The sequence below is a fragment of the Scyliorhinus canicula genome, chromosome 18 (assembly GCF_902713615.1).
Source record: "Scyliorhinus canicula chromosome 18, sScyCan1.1, whole genome shotgun sequence".
Lineage (NCBI taxonomy): Eukaryota > Metazoa > Chordata > Chondrichthyes > Carcharhiniformes > Scyliorhinidae > Scyliorhinus > Scyliorhinus canicula.
In genome coordinates this window covers 67,717,460-67,739,605 of record NC_052163.1, presented here as the reverse complement: position 1 = coordinate 67,739,605, position 22,146 = coordinate 67,717,460, and the positions used below count along the sequence as shown (strand labels likewise).

General features: G+C 48.1%; 1 protein-coding gene across 2 annotated transcripts in view; it reads right to left on the bottom strand.

Annotated features, from left to right (window-relative positions):
- Positions 1-22,146, bottom strand: part of LOC119953431 (WW domain-binding protein 2-like) — a 180,227-nt gene that overhangs the window by 144,374 nt on the left and 13,707 nt on the right. For both annotated transcript variants that reach the window (XM_038777707.1, XM_038777708.1), the window contains exons 2-3: positions 3,219-3,327; positions 2,004-2,142 (exon numbers count right to left, since the gene is read on the bottom strand). In XM_038777707.1, coding sequence (XP_038633635.1) covers positions 2,004-2,142; positions 3,219-3,327 — 248 coding nt within the window. The remainder of the gene's footprint in view (positions 1-2,003; positions 2,143-3,218; positions 3,328-22,146) is intronic.

Here is a 22,146-nt window from a genome sequence, read left to right as displayed (position 1 = left end):
GCATGGACAGAGTGGACAGTCAGGAGCTTTTTCCCCCAGTGTGGAAGAGTCAATTACTAAGTGGGTATAAGTTTGAGGTGCAAGGGGCAAGGTTTAAAAGGAGATGTATGAGGCAAGTTTGTTTGTTTGTTGTTGTTTTTTGTTTTTTTAAAATACACAGAGGGTGGTGGGAGCCTGGAACTCACTGCCAATGGAGGTAGTGGAAGCAGGGACGATTGTGGCGTTTAAGCGGCGTCTTGACAAATACATAAATAGGATGGGAATAGAGGGATTTGGTCCCCAAAAGGGTAGGGGATTTTAGTTCAGACGATTAGCATTCTCGGTGCAAGCTTGAAGGAAAAATATGTTTAGGGATGTGAGGAAAGAGCGGATGAATGGGACTAAATGGATTGTTCGACGAAAGAGACTCAATGAAGGAATAGGCCTCTTTTTGTGCTGTATTATTCTATGATTTTATCTCCCCTTACCTTGTCTCGGAGCTTACAAGCTCATCTTGCCCAGGGAGCAGAAAGTGTATCTGCTAGATCCCTATCCTATTAAACTGCTGACCACACAACTTCCTTTCCAAGTCCCAATGCCAAGTGACATCAGAACTTGTATCCTTTTCGAATGCCCCAAATGCTTTTCAAAACCACCACCACACAGCACATGTCCACCTTCAACTGTTGTTGAATATGCTGTCACCTTCTAAATCCCTGCCCATCACTTCTGCAACTTCAAGTTTAAATCTTTCCAGTCGTGTTAATTCCCCTGTCACAGCACCAATACAGTCCTGACCAGGATCACCAGTAATGTTATTCAACTGTGACTATGTTTTAACTACCCCTCCTTGTCCTTCCTCAACCTCTGTGGTTGGGGTGATCATGGCTCGGCACAACATTGAGGGCCGAAGGGCCTGTTCTGTGCTGTACTGTTCTATGTTCTATGTTCTATGTTCTATGTTCTATGTTCTATGTTCTATGTTCTATGTTCTATGTTCTATGTTCTATGTTCTATGTTCTATGTTCTATGTTCTATGTTCTATGTTCTCTCTGCAGTCTTCACCGCAGTTGATCACATCAATTTCTTCAACATTTCTTCTCCCTTGTCTAGGTAAGTGGAACTTCCCGAAACTTGTTCTATTCTTATTATCCGTCAGTCATAGCAGAGAATCTCCTGCTATAGCTTCTCATCCCACTCAATTACCTCCAAGGTTCCCCTGAATCTATCCTCCTCCTCATCTACACACAGTAGCCCTTGGTAACATCATCTAAAGACAGGCAGTCAAGTTTCACATGTATATTAATGATATCCAGCTCTCAGTCTTCACCACCTCTGCTGACCTCTCTATTGCAGTTATGTGGTCAGCCAGTTGGTCTACCATTGGCGGTGGTAAACTTATTTTGTGTTAACCCAAGAGGAAATCCAGTGAAAGGTCAGCTTGCTAAGCCAGTGCAGGATCCAGTGAGAGTCAGTACATTTGAAATCAGTGTTCTAACAGTGAGATGGTCCTGTGCTAACCCACTGCTGGATCTAGTGATAGTGCAGCACATTAACCCAGCATCGGATCTCCACTCCTGCCTCCACATAGATTATCATAGAATTTACAGTGCAGGAAGCCGCCATTGGGCCCTCGAGTCTGCACCGGCTCTTGGAAAGAGCACCCTACCCAAGGTCAACACCTCCACCATATCCCCACAACCCAGCAACCCCACCCAACACTAAGGGCAATTTTGGACACGAAGGGCAATTTATCATGGCCAATCCACCTAACCTGCACAACTTTTGGACTGTGGGAGGAAACCGGAGCACCCGGAGGAAACCCACGCACACACGGGGAGGATGTGCAGACTCTGCACAGACAGTGACCCAAGCCAGAATCGAACCTGGGACCCTGGAGCTGTGAAGCAATTGTGCTATCCACAATGCTACCGTACATGATACAAATAAAAGAGTCAAAGAATTGTAGTTTCTCATAATATGCACAAGAGGACCACTGGCACATTCTCTTTATACCCACATACCTATTGGTTCAGCATTGATGGTTCCTTTGATGTAATTTGCCCCAAGCACTGGCTGCTTGATCTCACAACCCTTCATCAGGTAAAATGGCATTGTGAAGGATTTCAGTGCCTCCTTGCTATTTTTTGCCACAAATACGACCTGCAAAGTACAGAAACAGGGCAGCAAGGTGGCATTGAATATAACAAGCACAAACAAATGTATCCAGGTATACCTGTACAGACTGGGGGCAAGGCTATTGTTACACCGTATGTTTTGTCATAACTGAGGTCACTCCAAAACAGGGTACAAACTGGTGGGCACAATCTAACATTGTGTATAATATTGGTCAATCCAGGCCTGACGCTGTATATAAACGGGGTACAGTTCTGTTGGGCAGCACACCCTTTTTGGTTGTGCATGGGTGGCATTTAAGAACACAGCACCATTGTTTTCTTTTTGTTTGGCCGTCCATATGTGGTAACTTTAAGGGGCTAACTTACGTGGGGAATAGAGGATTGCTGCGGAGTTTAGAGGGAACAGTATTCTTGGGCACAGGTCTGGTATTGCATAATACTGCTGTATACTTCTGGTGGCTACAGGGGTGTCATAGTTTCATAGAATTTTTTTTTCATAGAATTTACAGTGCAGAAGGAGGCCATTGGGCCCATCAAGTCTGCACCAGCTCTAGGAAAGAGCACCCTACCCAAGGTCAACACCTCTACCCTATCCCCACAACCCAGTAACCCCACCCAACACTAAGGGCAATTTTGGACACTTATGGGCAATTTATCATGGCCAATTCACCTACCCTGCACATCTTTGGACTGTGGGAGGAAACCGGAGCACCCGGAGGAAACCCACACACACACACGAGGAGGATGTGCAGACTCCGCACAGACAGTGACCCAAGCCGGAATCGAACCTGGGACCCTAGAGCTGTGAAGCATTTGTGCTATCCACAATGCTACCATGCTGCCAACAAAGTATAGTCCCTCGAGTATAGTATATCATGTAGTTAAGGAGTCAGTTCCAATATAAGAGGAGACTGTCATGCCATTAATCTAAGCTGGATCTGAACCCTGGTATATTAAATAAAAGGTATTTTTCTCTTCCAAGTTGTACACCTGGTCGATGGTGACATCTGATGATATATGAAAATAAAAGTCAGTGTGTTTATTAACTAGACGAATCAATGAGAGTTCAACATCTGAGAAATACTGAACAATATTACTTACTTGGTATGGCATCAGGTAAACCGTTCCCCTTGTTGAGCCTTTGAAAGCCTCCAACATGTTGTCCACATCACTGAATGACAGCTCTACATGGTCATAAAACATCAAAAAGCTGCAAACACAGGAAACAAGGGTGTAATATCACATTCAGACAGGCGCACCTACATGTTACACTGCCCAGTCATTGGACAGCAGCCAGAAATGATTGAGAGGGCATAAATATTAAATGGGAGATTTAGGAGCAGCGTCAAGCATACCTAAAAAATGAATTGTCAACCTGGTGAAGCTACAGCATACTTGCATAACAAAACAACAGAAACAGTATGAAATAGACAGAGTGAAGCAATTCCACAACCAAAGCATCAGATCCAAGTTCTGCAGTCCTGCCATATGCAGTTGTGAATTGTAGTGGGCAATTAGTGATGGGAAGGTGGTGATATTGTCGCTAGATTAATAATCCCAAAACACAGGGTAATGGTATGGGTTCATGGCAGATGGTGGAATGTGAATTCAATAAATGAAACCATTGTTGCAGTAAAATCCATTTGGTTCACTAATGCTCTTTAGGATAGGAAATCTGCCATCCTTACCAGGTCTGGTACATGCAAAGTCAGACCCACAACAACGTTGACCCTCTGAAAGAGCTGGAGAGGCGGCGATGTAGGGCATTGTCGCTGGACTAGTAATCCAGAGAGCCAGGGGACTGATGTGGGGACCCGGGTTCATGTGACTCCAGACCACAACAATGTGGTTGACTCTCAAATGCTCTCAGAAAATGGTCTAGCAAACCACTCAGTTGTATCAAAACCGCTACAAAGTGTAAAAAGGAAAGAAACTGGACGGTTTCAACCTAGGCACCAGAAACGCCTGCCGACCCTGCAAAGTGCTCCTAACCAACACCTAAGAGTTTGTGCCAAAGTTGGGAGAGCACTCACAGACTGTCAAGCAGCAGCCTGACAGTCATACTCAGATTCATACCTTACAGACTCCACTATCGTCATTTCTGGGTATGTCCTGACTCACCAAAAGGACAGACTCAGCAGAGGTGGTGGCATAGTGGTATACAGTCAGGAGGGAGTTGCCCTGGGAGTCAATTATCAACTTGGGGCCCCCTGATTAAACATGGACAAGGAAATCTCTTGTGATTACCATGCATTGTCCACCATCAGCTGATGAATCAGTATTCCAAGTTGAACGCCACTTGAAGGAACCACTGAGGGTGGCAAGGGCGCAGAATATACTCTGGATGGGGCACTTCAATGTCCATCACCAAGACTGGCTCGGTAGTACCACCTCGGACCGAGCCAGACTAGGACTGCAGCAGGTGGTGAGGGAACCAAGAGAAAAAAAAATAACCTCATCCTCACTGTCATATCCATGCCGAGAGACTGCATGAAATGGGAAGTATGATGCAAATTATACTCTTATTGACTATACACAAATACTGCTCTTGCCAAAGGGTCCCAGGTCACTGTTTTTGTACTGTGAGAGTTCTTTATTAAAGGGGAAGCCCCTCCCCATTACCGGGGAAGTTTGTATTCTGTGGAGGTCGTGCGGAACCGAATGGTCCACACCCTGTGACCTCCATGGAGGCTAGAACACTCACCAACCTGCCTGCTGCAGATGCATCTGTCCAGGATAGCTATCGGTACAAGTGACCACAGCACAGTCCTTGTGGAGACAAAGTGCCATCTTCATATTGGGGATACCATCCATCGTGTTGTGTGGCACTACCACTGTGCTAAATGGGCTAGGCTTCATACTCATCTTGCAACTAAGACGGAGCATCAATGAGGCTCTGTGGGCCATCAGCATAGAACATAGAACGATACAGCGCAGTACAGGCCCTTCGGCCCTCGATGTTGCACCGACATGGAAAAAATCTAAAGGCCATCTAACCTACACTATGCCCTTATCATCCATATGCTTATCCAATAAAATTATAAATGCCCTCAATGTTGGCGTGTTCACTACTGTTGCAGGTAGGGCATTCCACGGCCTCACCACTCTTTGCGTAAAAAACCCACCTCTGACCTCTGTCCTATATCTATTACCCCTCAATTTAAGGCTATGTCCCCTCGTGCTAGCCACCTCCATCCGCGGGAGAAGGCTCTCGCTGTCCACCCTATCTAACCCTCTGATCATTTTGTATGCCTCTATTAAGTCACCTCTTAACCTTCTTCTCTCTAACGAAAACAACCTCAAGTCCATCAGCCTTTCCTCATAAGATTTTCCCTCCATACCAGGCAACATCCTGGTAAATCTCCTCTGCACCCGTTCCAAAGCTTCCACGTCCTTCCTATAATGAGGCGACCAGAACTGTACGCAATACTCCAAATGCGGCCGTACTAGAGTTTTGTATAACTGCAACATGACCTCATGGCTCCGGAACTCAATCCCTCTACCAATAAAGGCCAACACACCATAGGCCTTCTTCACAACCCTATCAACCTGGGTGGCAACTTTCAGGGATCTATGTACATGGACACCGAGATCCCTCTGCTCATCCACACTACCAAGAATTTTACCATTAGCCAAATATTCCGCATTTCTGTTATTCTTTTCAAAGTGAATCACCTCACACTTCTCCACATTAAACTCCATTTGCCACCTCTCAGCCCAGCTCTGCAGCAGAATTGTACGGAACCACAATCTGCAACCTCATAGCAGGACATTTCCCCACTCTACCATTACCATCAATCCAGGGGATCAACCCTGGTTCAATAAAGAACACAGGAGATCTGTGAAGCTACAGCTACATTTGTGCCAAACAGCATAAGCAGCAAGTAATAGACAGAGGTAAGTTATTCCACAAAGAATGCATCGGATCGGAGCACGGAAGTCCTGCCACATCCAACCGTGAATATTGTCACAAGACGACTTACATTGCAATGAAGTTACTGTCAAAAACCCATAGTCGCCACATTCCAGCACCTGTTCATGTACAGAGAAATTAGAATGTCCAAATTACTTAACAGCACGTCTTTCGGAACTTGTGGGAGGAAACTGGAGCACCCGGAGGAAACCCACGCAGACATGGGGAGAGCATGCAGACTCCGCACAGACAGTGACCCAGCCGGGAATCTAACCTGGGGCCCTGGAGTTGTGAATCTGCAGTGCTAACCACTGTGCTAACATGGTGGACAATTAAACAACTCACTGGAGGAGGAGGCTCCCCAAATATCCCCACCCTCAATGATGGAGGAGCTTAGCACATCGGTACAAAAGATGGCTGAAGCATTTGCAACGATCTTCAGCCAGAAGTGCCGAGTGGATGATCCATCTCAGTCTCTTCCAGAGGTCCGCAACATCACAGACGCCAGTCTTCAGCCAATACGATTCACTCCACATGATATCAAAAAACGGCTGAAGGCATTGGACACTGCAAAGGCTATTGGTTCTGACAATATTCCGGCAATAGTACGGAGGTCTTGTACTCCAGAACTTGCCACACCCCTAGCCAAACTGTTCCAGTACAGCCACAACACTGCCTTCTAACCGGAAACGTGGAAAATTTCCCAGGTGTCCTGTACACGAGAAACAGGACAAATCCAGTCCAACCAATTAATGCCCCATCAGTCTACACTCCATCATCAGCAAAGTCATGGAATAAGTCAATAATGCTATAAGGTGGCATTTACTCAGCAATAGCCCGCTCATGGGTGCTCAGTTTGGGTTCTGCCAGAATCATTCTGCTCCTGACCTCTTCTCACCCTTGGTTCAATGGACAAAAGAGCTGAATGCCAGAGGTGAGGAGAGAGTGACTGCCCTTGACATCAAGGCAGCATTTGATCAAGTACAACATCAAGGAGCCATAGCAAAGTCAATTGGAATCAGGTGGGTAACTCTGCTGGTTGAGTCATACATGGCACAAAGGAAGATGGCTTTGGTCATTGGAGGTCAGTCATTTCAGCTCCAGGACATCACTCTAGGAGTTTCTCAGGGTATGTCCTCAGCCCAAACATCTTCAGCTGCTTTATCAATGGCCTCCCTTCCAGAAGGTCAGAAGTGGGGATGTTTGCAGTTGATTACACAATGTTCAGAACCACTGAGACTCCTCAGAAAATGAAGCAGGCCAAGTCCAAATGCAACAAGACTTGGAAAATACACAGGCGAGAACTGACAAGTGGCAATTTCATTTCCGCCACACAAGTACCAGCTAATAACCATCACCTACAAAAGAGGATCTAACCATTGCCCCATGACACTTACCATCGCCGAATCCCACACAATCAATATCCTATGGGTTATCATTGATCAGTAATTCACACCCAAACCATCTACAAGGCTCAATCAGGAGTATATTGGAATACTCACCACTTGCCTAGGTGAGTGTAACTCCAACACAAGCTCAACACCATCCAGGACAAAGCAGCCGCTTGATTGCTATCGCTTCCACACACATTCAATCCTTCACCACCGTCGAACAGCGGCTGTCGTGTACCAACTACAAGATGTACTGCAGTAACTTGTCAAGGTATTCGGCAGCACCTTCTAAATCCACGACCATCTAGAAGGACAAGAGCAGCAGATACTTGGAACCCCACCACCTGGAGGTTCCTCTCCAAGTCACTTATCACTCCAACTTGGGAAATAGGTTGCCGTTCCTTCACTGTCGCTGGGTCAAAATCCTGGAACCCCCTCCCTAAAAGCACTATGGGTGTACCTACACCTCAGGAACTGCAGCGGTTCAAGGCGGTAGTTCACCACCACCTTCCGAAGGGCAACTAGGGGTGGGCAATAAATAATGGCGTAGACAGTGGAGCCCCTGTAAAAATATTATTTTTTTTTTTCAAACTCGTACAACTTAAAGTCTCAAAGCAATGAAACCAAGTGGACCACAATGGCAGACCCAGTCCAGTCGACCCTGCAAATTCCCCTTACTAACATCTGGGGACTTGTACCAAAATTGGGAGAGCTGTCTCACAGACTAGTCAAGCAGCAGGCTGACAGTCATTCTTGCGGAATCATAGACAAGGTCCCAGACTCCCCCCCCATTACCATTTTTGGGTTTGCCCTTTCCCATCGGCAAGACAGACCCAGCAGAGGTGGCAGCAGCACAGTAGTGTACCATGAGGAAGGAGTTGTCTCATGACACCAGGTCAAAAATGGGCAATGAAACTCCTGCCGACTAGCATATGACACCCCTTGCACCCCCCCCAAAAATCAACTGATGAACAGTACTCCTCCATGCTGAACACCACTTGGAAAGAATACGGAGAGTGACCAGGGCATAGAATGCACTCTGGATGGGGGATTTAATGTGCATCACCAAGAGTGGCTTTGTAGTACCACGACTGAGCTGATGCATTCTAAATGTCATAGCTATTAGACTGGGTCTGCAGCAGGTGGTGAGGAAGCCAACAAGAGGGGGGGAAAAAAAAAACTTCACCAACCTACCTGCTGCAGATGCATCTGTCCATGACAGTGTTGGTAGGAGTGACAACTGCACAGTACTTATGGAGATGAAATCCTGTCTTCACATTGAGGATACCTTCCATTATGTTGTGTGGCACTACCACAATAGATTGTAAACAGATTTAGCAGGCCACAACTGGGCAAGCATGAGGCACTGTGGACCATCATCAGCAGTATTCAACCACATTCTGACCGCGTGGTCCAGCATAGTATGCCTCTTCCCTCTTCGTGTTGGGTGGGGTTACTGGGTTATGGGGATAGGGTAGAGGTGTTGACCTCGGGTAGGGTGCTCTTTCCAAGAGCCGGTGCAGACTCGATGGGCCGAGTGGCCTCCTGCACTGTAAATTCTATGATAATCTATGATTAATCTAGGACAAAGGTTCGGCACAACACCGTGGGCCGAAGGGCCTGTTCTGTGCTGTATTTTCCTATGTTCTATCACTCATTTTACCATTACCACAAAGCCAGTGGTTCAATGAAGAATGCAGAAGGCAAAGTGGTTGCTGAAGGTTCGTCACATCAATCACTGCAGGAGTTCCTCAAGATAGTATCCTAGGCCCAACCACCTTCAGCTGCTTCATCAATAACCTTCCTTCCATCACAAGGTCAGAAGTGGGGATCCAGGACCCAAACCTACAATTCTACCACTGGGCGGGGATGGGTTACTGTTTGTCTCTGTTGTGATAGAAGGACAAAGCCGTAAGCGACAGTCTGATGGCAAGCTAAGGCCCAAAACCAAATTGTAAATAAATACCTATAAACATGTGCCTCGGCCATATTGGGGATTGTAAAATATGTATGCCGGTTAAAAAGGGTGGCCACAGTTGTTATTATGAAGATGCTTGCCTGTAAATATACATGTTAGTTTTTGCGTGTTTTTTTCTAATAATTTGTTGGATATAAAATATGAAAACTCAATAAAAAACATTTTTTTTTAAATCCCTGCTCAACAGTGCTCCTGGCTAGCTGTTGCTGCTTCTAGCCTTGCCTGGTCTCTCCTCTCTTTCTCCCTCACCACCCGGTCACTGGGCAGCCCTCGCACTCTCAGCCCTGCTGCCTGGCTGGTCTCTGGTCAGGTAACCCCACTCCCGCTGCTCCCAGATTCCCTGAGAAACGACGCTGGCACTTGCCTGGCCTTCTTTACACCTCCTGACTGCTGCTCTGCTCACCTCTCATTCGGGTGACTGGATCTTGAAACTCGCCAACCGCGTGTGCTCCTGACTGGCTGACTCTGCTGTTCATCTTGCCTGGTCATGATGGACAGCAAATCAAAAATGATTTGGTCGGTTGCCTGCCCACCCGCCTCTGCCCTGGCCTGGAGGTCACAAGCTGGTCCCCTCAACAGCTATTGGCCGTCGCCACCTCCTTGCCTCACTAAATATTTTGCAGGCTTGCACACTGATATTAGGTCGGTGACCTCACCTTTGCCTCAGGCTGCCCGCCAGACTGAATGCCAGAAACCAGGCTACTGTTTTGCACCTTTACTCGATGAAAGTTCAAAAACTGCGCACCAATTCAGGAGAGCCATGTCTGAACTGCTTTCAAGTCTCCACCACCTCAATCTGGCAAACTGTTTATCTGCTCTAAAGGAGAGTCCACCAATCGGAGCCCAATGCTGTTCTTTTTTGCCTGCTGCGGAGCCTATCAGCAAATTTTGAGCTACCAAAGTTCTGAATGGTGTTTGACCACAACAGTCACCTCTGTATGGGGCCCTCCACTGGCCAGGGCCTCGCGCTGCAGTGTTGTCCATTTCATTGAAAGTTCGCTTGTGGGTTGGGCATACCCATTCTAGCCCAGCAGCAGTGAGGACTGTAATAGCACCCTGGCTGAGACCAGCACACACTGGGTATGGAGCCTGGCACCTGCTTGCATGCTAAACTCTGCTCAATGCCAACTGTTGAGGGACGTTTGCACTTCAACTTCTGATGCAGGTCAGAAAAGAGAGAAATGGGAGAAGGGGCAGAGAAAAACTGACAATTCTGTTTAAAAATTGGGGCTTACAATTTAGAATTTTTCACCCTGCTTAAAAATCTTGGGAAAGCTATTTTTAGGATGGGGTGTTGGTTTTCAGCGAAACACCCCCAACCTTTAATTACATCATTAGTGGGGAGCAAACAGAACCTCAGGTTCACACCATTGCTTGGTTTGAAATGACAGTGAGGCTGACAGTGACGCCCTGTGGACGACTTGTGGCATTTCTGACAGCAACTTCTGATTCCCACATTCACTCCAGAATTATGGTGAGCGTTATTCATGTCCCTGTTCCACAAAATCCAGGGCAGGGTACTGAAGAAATTGGCAGTATTTGGAGCAGAAGGCTACATGCATCCCAAATTGCTGAAGGAGATACAGGTGGAAATTGTAGAGATTCTGTCGACAATCTTTCAATCCTCCTTGGATACAGAATTGGTGCAACAGGAGGGCCGAAGGGCCTGTTCTGTGCTGTACTGTTCTATGTTCTATAGGACTGGAAGATTGCAAAACATTATCACAGAATTTACAGTGCAGAAGGACACCATTCAGCCTGTCGAGTCTGCACCAGCCCTTGGAAAGAGCACCCTACTTAAGTCGCACACCTCCACCCTATCCCCTTTTATCCTGGTAACCCAGTAACCTCACCTAACTATTTTTGAGACAAAGGGGAATTTAGAATGGGCAATCCACCTAACCTGCACATCTTGGGCAGCACGGTAGCATTGTGGATAGCACAATCGCTTCACAGCTCCAGGGTCCCAGGTTCGATTCCGGCTTGGGTCACTGTCTGTGCGGAGTCTGCACATCCTCCCCGTGTGTGCGTGGGTTTCCTCCGGGTGCTCCGGTTTCCTCCCACAGTCCAAAGATGTGCAGGTTAGGTGGATTGGCCATGATAAATTGCCCTTAGTGTTGGGTGGGGTTACTGGGTTATGGGGATAGGGTGGAGGTGTTGACCTTGGGTAGGGTGCTCTTTACAAGAGCTGGTGCAGACTCGATGGGCCGAATGGCCTCCTTCTGCACTGTAAATTCTATGATCTGTAAATTCTATGATCTATGATCTTTGGACTGCGGGAGGAAACCATAGCACCCGGAGGTAACCCACGCACACACGGGGGGAACGTGCAGACTCTGCACAGACAGTGACCCAAGGACCCTGGAGCTGTGAAGCGACTGTGCTAACCACTATGCTACTGTACTGCCCCAAAAATGTCGAGTTCGGTTCTTCATGTGTGCTTCACAGATATATTCACTGCAATAACTTCTCTGGAGATCAAACCTGCTCCCGCTGTCAGTCAATGATACCATTTGGATCGTACAGATTTTAAAAAGCACTTTGCAGGGCTCTTCGGGGATTTGAACCCAGGACCCCCCTCATTTTATCGCAACAAAAGCCCCTAAGCGAGAATCATACCCCTTGACCAACGAGTATTATGTTTGTCCTTAAAGGGGCGAGAGATAAATCCAACGATAGGTCAGACAGTTGAACATCAGTGTTGGCGAACATTTCGCAAGCAATAAAGCAATAAAAATTAATTGGCATTTGGAAAAGTATGGACTAATAAATGAAAATTAGCACAAATTTGTTAAAGGCAAATCCTGTTTGATTAACATGACCACGGATTGATTGGGGATGGCGCAGTTGATAAGCAGGTGAACCTCAAAAGGCTTTTGACAGAATTCTGCTTAGTAAAATTTATTATACGAGATTAATTAGCTCCAAAATATTCTAAGAGACAGAAAGCAGATGAACAATTTTTTTTTGATTCGATTGAGCTGTGGGGAAGAAGCTGTTCCTATGCCTGGATGTACAGGTCTTCAGACGTCTCTATCGTCTCTATCGTCTCTATCGTCTCTATCGTCTCTATCGTCTCTATCGTCTCTATCGTCTCTATCGTCTCTATCGTCTCTATCGTCTCTATCGTCTCTATCGTCTCTATCGTCTCTATCGTCTCTATCGTCTCTATCGTCTCTATCGTCTCTATCGTCTCTATCGTCTCTATCGTCTCTATCGTCTCTATCGTCTCTATCGTCTCTATCGTCTCTATCGTCTCTATCGTCTCTATCGTCTCTATCGTCTCTATCGTCTCTATCGTCTCTATCGTCTCTATCGTCTCTATCGTCTCTATCGTCTCTATCGTCTCTATCGTCTCTATCGTCTCTATCGTCTCTATCGTCTCTATCTTCTCCCTGATGGGTCTGGAAAGGGCAAAGCCTGGGTGGGAGGGGTCTCGGACAATGCTGTCTGCCTTCCTGAGGCAGCGGGATGTATAGACAGAATCAAAGGGAGGATAACAAGCTTGTGTGATATGTTGGGCTAAGTTAACCACAATCTTCAGTTTTGGATGCTCTGGTTTCCTCCCACAGTTCAAAGACCGACCAGTTGACATACCAGGCTGTGATGCAGCCAGATAGGATACTATCTATGGCAATTCTATAAAAGTTTGAGAGAGTTGATGCAGACATGCCGAATTTCTTTAGCTTCCATAGAAAGTATAGACGTTGTTGGGCTTTCTTGCTGTTGGGCTTTCTTGACTGTTGCATCAACGTGAGTGGACCAGGACAGACTGTTGCTGATGGTGACCCCCAGGAACTTAAAGCTATCGGGGGGTGGGCCTCACACCAGACTCAGAACGCGACGAGACCAATAATTCTCGTGAGAGCCGTTTTGCGAGATTTACCAGCCTCATTACCTCTCGCAAGATTTAATAAGATCCCACGAGGCAGAGCAATCTGGATCCCGCCCATTGAAGTCAGGATCCACACTTGCATATTCAAGTAAGCAGTTAGTCTCACTTGAATATGTCTGTGCCGGATTTATCCAAGGTGCAGGATCTAATGACCTCGCCTCAGAGCCTTGAACGGGCGCAGTTTAGCGGCAGTTTCCACAAACATGGACCAGCGTACCAGTACTTGGGGGTTTTCCCGGGTGATCGGGGTCTCTGGTTTGTTGGGTCTCTGGGCAGGGTAGTACCCTGGCACTCCCAATGCTGCCCTGGCAGTACTTCCAGGTGCCATCCTGGCAGTGCCAGGCTGGCTGGGGCACTGCTAGGGTACCAGGCTGGCAGTGCCAAGATATCCAGGTGGCATCATGCCATGCAGGGATCAGGCACGGGGTGCCCTGCGCTCATGGGGTGGAGGGTTCGATGGCACACTGATTGGTGAGAATTGCAAGTTGGGGGGGGGGGGGGGGAGGGAAAAGACTGAAGACCACGAAAGGGGGGGGGGGATTCAGAGATTGGGTGCTATTTAATAATGGCACCCCAATCTCTTCCCGCACTGACAGCGGAGCTCGTTGGCGCATGAAATTAGCAGGTCGGCAGTGGGTTCCTCACCGAAGCCCAGTAATAAAGCTGAGTCCCGAATTGGAGGGGGATCCGAAGGGGAGGTAGAGAGCACAGAGTCTCACTCTATGCGGATGATCTGCTCCTCTATATCTCGGACCCACAAAGCAGCATGGACGGAATCATAGCGCTCCTGAAAGAGTTTGGAGCCTTCTCGGGCTACAAACTCAACATGAGCAAAAGTGAGATCTTCCCAGTACACCCGCGGGGGGGGGGGGGGGCAGCACTAAAGGGGCTGCCGTTCAAACAAGCCCGAAATAAATTCCGCTACCTGGGGATCTAAATAGCCCATGACTGGAAAGGGATCCACAAATGGAACCTCACCAGCCTGACGGAGGAAGTTAAAAAGGACCTGCAAAGATGGAACACACTCCCGCTCTCCCTCGCGGGGAGAGTCCAGACGATCAAAATGAACGTACTGCCCAGGTTCCTTTTCCTGTTTAGATCCATTCCGATCTACATCCCCAAGGCCTTTTTCAAAGCGCTGGACAAACATATCATGGCATTCGTATGGGGGGGGGGGGGTAAAAATGCTAGGATCCCAAAGAAGGTCATACAAAAAACAAAATCCAGGGGGGGGCTAGCCCTCCCGAATCTACAATTCTACCACTGGGCGGCAACAGCCGAGCGAGTAAGGGGATGGATCCAGGAGCCAGAGGCCGAGTGGGTGCGTGCGGAGGAGGCCTCCTGCATGTGGACCTCCCTCCGGGTCCTCGCCACGGCAGCACTCCCATCCCCACCCAAAAAACACTCCAGCAGCCCAGTGGTGACAGCCACCCTCCAATCCTGGAACCAACTGCGGCAGCAATTTGGCCTGACCAAAATGTCGGACAAGGCTCCCATCTGCAACAACCATAGGTTCACACCAGCACTGACCGACGCCACCTTCAAAAGGTGGAGGCAGGACAGAGGGACACTGACAGTCAGGGACCTATACACGGACGGCAGGATCGCAACACTGGACGAACTGACAGAGAAATTTCGGCTAGCCAGGGGGAACGAGCTACGGTATCTGCAGCTCAAAAACTTCTTACGAAAGGAGACAAGGACGTACCCACAACCGCCACGACAGACACTACTGGAAGACCTACTGGACGCAAGTATCCTAGATAAAGGGAACTGTAGCGACATGCATGACCGACTGGTAGAAAGGGCCAACACCGTACTGGACGCAACAAGAAGGAAATGGGAGGACGAGCTGGGGATGGAGATAGGGTGGGGACTCTGGAGCGAAGCACTGCATAGGGTCAACTCCACCTCCACGTGCGCAAGGCTCAGCCTGACGCAACTAAAAGTGGTACATAGAGCCCACTTAACGAGAAACAGTATGAGTAGGTTCTTCCCGGAGGTGGAGGACAAATGTGAGCGGTGCCAGAGAGGCCCGGCCAACCACGCCCACATGTTCTGGTCTTGCCCCAGACTTGTGGAGTACTGGACAGCCTTCTTCGAGGCTATGTCCAAAGTGGTGGGGGTGAGGGTGGAGCCATGCCCGATAGTGGCGGTCTTCGGGGTTTCAGACCAGCCAGATCTATTCCTGGGGAGGAGGGCGGACGCCCTTGCCTTTGCCTCCCTGATTGCCCGCCGTAGAATCCTGTTTGGCTGGCGGTCAGCAGCACCACCCAGAGCTGCAGACTGGCTGTCCGACCTCTCGGAATCTCTCCAAATGGAGAAAATCAAATTCGCCATCCGAGGGTCGGACGACGGCTTCCACAGAACGTGGGAGCCATTCATGCAACTGTTCCGGGACCTGTTTGTGGCCAACGTACATGAGGAAGAATAGTCGGGTGGCCAAGAACCAGGGGAAAATGGGCGGGAATCGGGGGAAGGTAGCCGGGGGGAGGGGGGGGGGGCTACGGGCTCGGTATGGGGGTTTGATGGCAAGCCAAGGCCCAAAACCAAACTATAAATAAATGCCTATAAACATGTGCCTCGGCCATATTGGGGAATGTAAAATATGTATGCTGGCTAAAGGGGGCGGCCACAATTATTGTTATGAAGATGCTTACCTGTAAATATTCATGTTAAATTTTTGTGTTTTCTTTTTTTCCTTTTTTTTTCTCTCTCTCTAATAACTTGTAATTTGTCATATATAAAATATGAAAACTCAATAAAAAAACATTTATAAAAAAAAATAAAGCTGAGTCCCGTTTAATAGCGGAGTGGTTCTAGCCGCTAACACCCAGCTATTTAGGCTAATAAATAATGAGGTTTATTTATTTATTTACTGAGTAAATGTTAACTAACTTGATGAATACTTTGCGCAGGACGGCGCTGCCTCATTCGTGGCGGCAGAATTGTCAGCACTGCTGCCTCACAGTTTCCAAGGTCCTGGGTTCAATTCCAGCCTCGGATAACTGTTTCATAGGTTTCATAGAATTTAGTGCAGAAGGAAGCCATTCAGCCCATCGAGTCTGCACTGGCCCTTGGACAGGGCATTCTACCGCCCCTATCCCCAAACCACCTTTTTTTTTTTGAACACGAGGGCAATTTATCATGGCCAATCCACCTAACCTGCACATCTTTAGACTGTGGGAGGAAACCGGAGCACCCGGTAGGAAACCCACGCACACACTGGGAGAACGTGCAGACTCCGCACAGTCACCCAAGCCGGTAATCGAACCTGGGACCCTGGAGCTGTGAAGCAATTGTGCTACTGTGCCTGTCTGTATGCGGTTTGCACTTTCTCCCCATGTCTGCATGGATTTCCACCGGGTGCTCTGGTTTCCTCCCATAGTCAAAAGATGTGCAAGTTCGGTGGACTGGCCATGCCGAATTGCCAAAAGAGGTTAGTTGGGGTTACGGGGATAAGGTGGAGGCATGGGCTTAAGTAGGGTGCTCTTTCCAAGGGCTGGTATAGACTCAATGGGCCAAATGGCCTCCTTTTGCACTGTATATTCTATGATTCTATGTGAGGGGAAATAGAGGAAAGAAAGAGAGAGGGCAGCAGGGCAGGGAGCACAGGCGATGGGAGGACAAAGAGAGAAAATTATAAACTACAAAAATAGCACAGGCATTAGGTTGGCTGCAACATGTGGCGAGTTGGAACACAAAGGCACTGCAAGCAACCACTTTTGGAGGGTCCTTGAACAAAGGAAAACCCGAGTAGGGGGACTCACTCACGTGGCTTGCACACAGTTGGCAGCCATGTTGGGTGTGCCCTGGACAAAGGAAAACCCCGGAGCGCAGGAGCCCGGCCTCATGGCGAGAACGATGACCGCAGCCGTCTTGGACGGCCCCCTAACAATGGGAAACCCAGAGCTCCGGGGTGCGTCCAACAAGTAAGTATCATTGATCCCGCAGGAGGGGGAGAGAGGGGGACATATAACCCCCATCAGAATAGTCACATGGAACGTCAGGGGACTCAATGAATCTGTGAAAAGAAGAAAAGATCCAGAGTCTTCGCCCACCTGAAAAGTATGAAAGCCGGCATAGGTACTGAGGGAGAAGGACCGACTTGTGGGAAAGGAAGAGCTGGGTGGGACAGACCTAACATTCCTGCCACATGATGAGAACCAGGGGATAGCCATAATGCTAAACAAGAGGACAATGTTTACTGCAACAAGGATGGTATGTTATGGTCAGCAGTGTCCTGGTGACCGTGCAAGTGCCCAACTCTTGTCGACAAGGAATTTATGAAGGGGAGCTGGGGGAGAATTTAACTGTGTGCAGGGTGCATGGACAGACAGGTCAAATCCCAAAACAGTAAACACCTCCAACATGGCAAAATAACTCAGATATTCATGGAACAGTTGGGGCTGTGGATCCATGGTGGTTCACCCACCCAGGGGAGAAGGACTTCTCCTTCTTCTCCCAAGTACATAACATGTACACCCGGATTTACTTCTTTGTAATGTGGAAATCAGTGCTTCCAGGGCTAATAAGAGCGAAATACAGGGCGGCCCGGTAATGTAATAATATAATAATTTTGTCATAAGTAGGCTTCAATGAAGTTACTGTGAAAGCCCCAAGTCACCACATTCCGGCACCTGTTCGAGGAGGTTGGTACAGGAATTGAACCCGCACTACTGGTCTTTTTCTGCATTACAAGCCAGCTGTTTAGCCCACTATGCCAAACCAGCCCCAATATAGCAGAGTGGTTAGCACTGTTGCTTCACAGCACCAGGAACCTGGGTTCGATTCCCAGCTTGGGAGACTGTCTGCACATTCTCCCAGTGTCTGTGTGGGTTTCCTCCGGGCGCTCGAGTTTCCTCCGAAAGACACGCTTGTCAGGTGAATTGGACATTCTGAACAGACCCGAACAGGTGCCAGTGTGTTGCGACTAGGGGATTTTCACAGTAACTTTGTTGCAGTGTTAACATAAGCCTACTTGTGACACTCGGGGCAGCACGGTAGCATTGTGGATAGCACAATCGCTTCACAGCTCCAGGGTTCCAGGTTCGATTCCGGCTTGGGTCACTGTCTGTGCGGAGTCTGCACATCCTCCCCGTGTGTGCGTGGGTTTCCTCCGGGTACTCCGGTTTCCTCCCACAGTCCAAAGATGTGCATGTTAGGTGGATTGGCCATGATAAATTGCCCTTAGTGTCCAAAATTGCCCTTAGTGTTGGGTGGGGTTACTGGGTTATGGGGATAGGGTGGAGGTGTTGACCTTGGGTAGGGTGCTCTTTCCAAGAGCCGGTGCAGACTCGATGGGCCGAATGGCCTTCTGCACTGTAAATTCTATGTATTCTATGTAATAAAAGATTATTATTACTCCACGGACCCGACCGCAGACCTCGTGGCAAAGAGGAAAAAGTTACAAATGGACTTTTGACCTGCTTTCCATAAGGAAAGCAGTGCACCAACTCCACCAGGCATGGGGGACATTGTTTGAGCACAGACATAGCCAGCTGCTTGCTGGCTTACCAGCCGAGAAAGCAGGTAGCCACATGGGAAATAGCTCAGATTAGAGACGGCAAAGGCAAACCTGTAGCAGAGCCAGAAAAGGTCACAGAATCTACAGTGCAGAAGGAGGCCATTTAGCCCATCGAGTCTGCACTGTACCTTGGAAAGAGCACCCTACTTAATCCCACGCCTCCACCTTATCCCCATAACCCCACCTAGCCTTTTGGATACAAAGGGGCAATTTAGCATGGTCAATCCACCTAACCTGCACATGTTTGGACTGTGGGAGGAAACCGGAGCACCCAGAGGAAACCATGCAGACAAGGGGAAGAAGTGCAAACTACACACAGTCACCCGAGACCAGAACTGAACCCGAGACCCTGGAGCTGTGAGGCAGCAGTGCTAACCAGTGTGCCATCATGTTGCAGTCAAAGGTCAATTAGGCATTCGAGACCTTCTACCGGGGACTGTATACATCAGAGCCCCCAGCAGGGAATGAGGAGTTGAAACAGCTCTTCAATGGACTGGACATGCCAGTCGTGGGGGAGAACAGGAAACGGGGGCTGGAAGCACTGCTGGAACTGGGAGAAGTTATGGAGAATATTAAATCCATGCAGGCGGGGAAGGTGCGGAGATCAATTCCTGAACTTCTACAAAAGATTTGCGGCAGCACTGGACCCGCACCTGCACCTTCAAAGTGCGAAGAGACAGGGAGGAAAGGGCGGCTAGGCAGCAGTTGGTCAGATCCATACTGGAGGCAGACCGTAAATACCCCGAGGCCCTGACCATAGAGTTCCTGGCGGAGAGGAAAAAGCTGCAAATGGACTTTGACCTGCTTTCCACGAGGAAAACAGTGCATCAACTATGCCAGGCATGGGGGACCCGAGACGAATACAGAGACAAACCCAGCCACTGCTAGCACACCAGCTGAGAAACCAAGCAGCCATTAGAGAGATCGCGCAAATTAGAGACAGCAGAGGCACATTGGCAACAGACCCAGGCAAGGTTAACAAAACTTTAGAGGCCTTTTACCAGAGTCTGTACACCTTGTTGCTATATTTAGTCGCTATAAATATGGCAGTCAATCAGGTTGCCCTTCTTTGTCTCGATATTGATATTATATTGCTTTCAGAGTCGCCAGGTATCAAATGATACCACCACAAGATTCAACCGGTATTGAACAAAGAGCCAAACAACCAGTTAGTTAGTTCAAGATCAATGGTACTTTATTTACACACAAGATTAACTTACACATGCAACATAAATACTACGAGCTAAACTACACCCAACAATTATGACAACCTGTACTTAACTTCAGGCACCCGGCTTAGGTCAGAGGAACAGTGGCCTTTGTTTGAATCTGGATCTTCTGGGTCTGGAGAAGTAACTGCGGTTCAGCTAGGCTCATCCGTATAGTAGCGAGCGTTGAACTTGGACTTGCTTCTGGTGGTGGTGCTACAGTTGGAGATAGACATTGCCGTAGTGCCAGGCCCAAAAAAGATCGAACACATGGCAGTGTCTCTCTTTATCCTTGGGGGGTTTCATGCTCTTTTGGGCGGTCCTTAGGTTTAGACCCAATTATTGGGCAGTTCTCGATCACTGCTTTCGATCTGAGCCAATAAAGGAGCGGGTGCCTTGATGGCAGGGCGTGTCCTAAGCAGTCATTGAACTTACTGGTCATGCTTTCGGAGTAAAGGGAGTGGCGCCAAAATGTCTGGAATCATCCCGGATACCCGAGTATCAGTTCTTTGTCTGACGGAGATGGGTCATTAAAATGCTAATCGGCTGGGGGTTTCGATGCTGTCTGGATTCTCTGCTCACGAATATACATGCATACTCTGTGCCTGCCTGAATCTTACATTTGGTCACATTTCCTTTTAGGCTTTGCGAACGTCCATTATTTCTTGTTGTAAGTGGCCATCCCAGGTGGCTACAGTCCGTCCTCTTGATCCTAAAACACGAAGCATGATGGATCACACTACTGAACCTTCTTCTGCCCTAGTGTGCCAGACACCCTTAGTCAAGGACAGGTTCTATCCTACTCTGTCCTATGGATTGGAACATTTACCTAAGTTTTTTAATACATCACACATCTATAGAAAAATTCTAAGGGGGCATTATAACATTAAATCATACATTTCAACTTCTTTACAAGGGGAACCTCTAATTGTCCTTGCCTAAACTACGCTTACGCTGCTAGCTAATAACCAAAGGAACTTATATTACAGTACAAAATAAACAAGAGCAGCATCACATTTCTACTTAACACTTATGCACTTAGCACTTGCGCGAGAAAGTAATTTGTCTTGAAAACCGCGGAATTTATTAGGCTTCAAAAAGAGTGTGGGGTCTGTTGAAGTCTGAGAAAAGGGACTCAGTGTGTATACTGGGGGGGGCGGGAGGCTGTCCTTCGCCATTTCCGAAGTCTAAGGGTCTGTACTACACTGCAAAGTATTGCTATAATCAATATACCGTGTAAGAAAGCGCCACTTTATGATGTTTTCACACCATGCCGGGGTATCAGTGGCTATTTCTATGTGTGGTGTGGTGTCCAGGCTAGGGGTATTGTATTAGGTGGCCATGTTTAGGGCCTGTGTGAAGGGCATAGGGGGCTGATAAGGCGTGCAACTGTAGTGATCCAATGACGATCATGATGCAGGTCATCAGGTCCGTCTTCATTTTGTCTTTGTCTTCCTCCGTCTCCTGGTATATTTGTATATTCCCGGGGGTACAAGCATAATATCTGTTATTATCTTTAGAATTTAGAACAGTACAGCACAGAACAGGCCCTTCGGCCCTCGATGTTGTGCCGAGCAATGATCACCCTACTCAAACTCACGTATCCATCCTATACTCGTAACCCAACAACTCCCCCTTAACCTTACTTTTTAGGACACTACGGGCAATTTAGCAATCCCCCCATTAACCTTACACTACGGGCAATTTAGCATGGCCAATCCACCTAACACGCACATCTTTGGACTGTGGGAGGAAACCGGAGCACCCGGAGGAAACCCACGCACACAGGGGGAGGACGTGCAGACTCCACACAGACAGTGACCCAGCCGGGAATCGAACCTGGGACCCTGGAGCTGTGAAGCATTGATGCTAACCACCATGCTACCGTGAGGCCCCTTGTTGTTTAGTATCTCGTTTGTCTGTCTGTTTCTCCTTAACATCAATTTCCCCATTTAGAATTGTCACCATATGTGACTCCCTCATTTGTATTTATTTACTTTTTTAAAAAACCAACCATTTTAGGGGTGGCGGGGACGGTGTCGAGGGTGGTTGGATCCAGGGTCAAACCAGGGTGGGGACTCGCAATTTTTGGAGTTGCGGTAGAGCCGGGAGTGCAG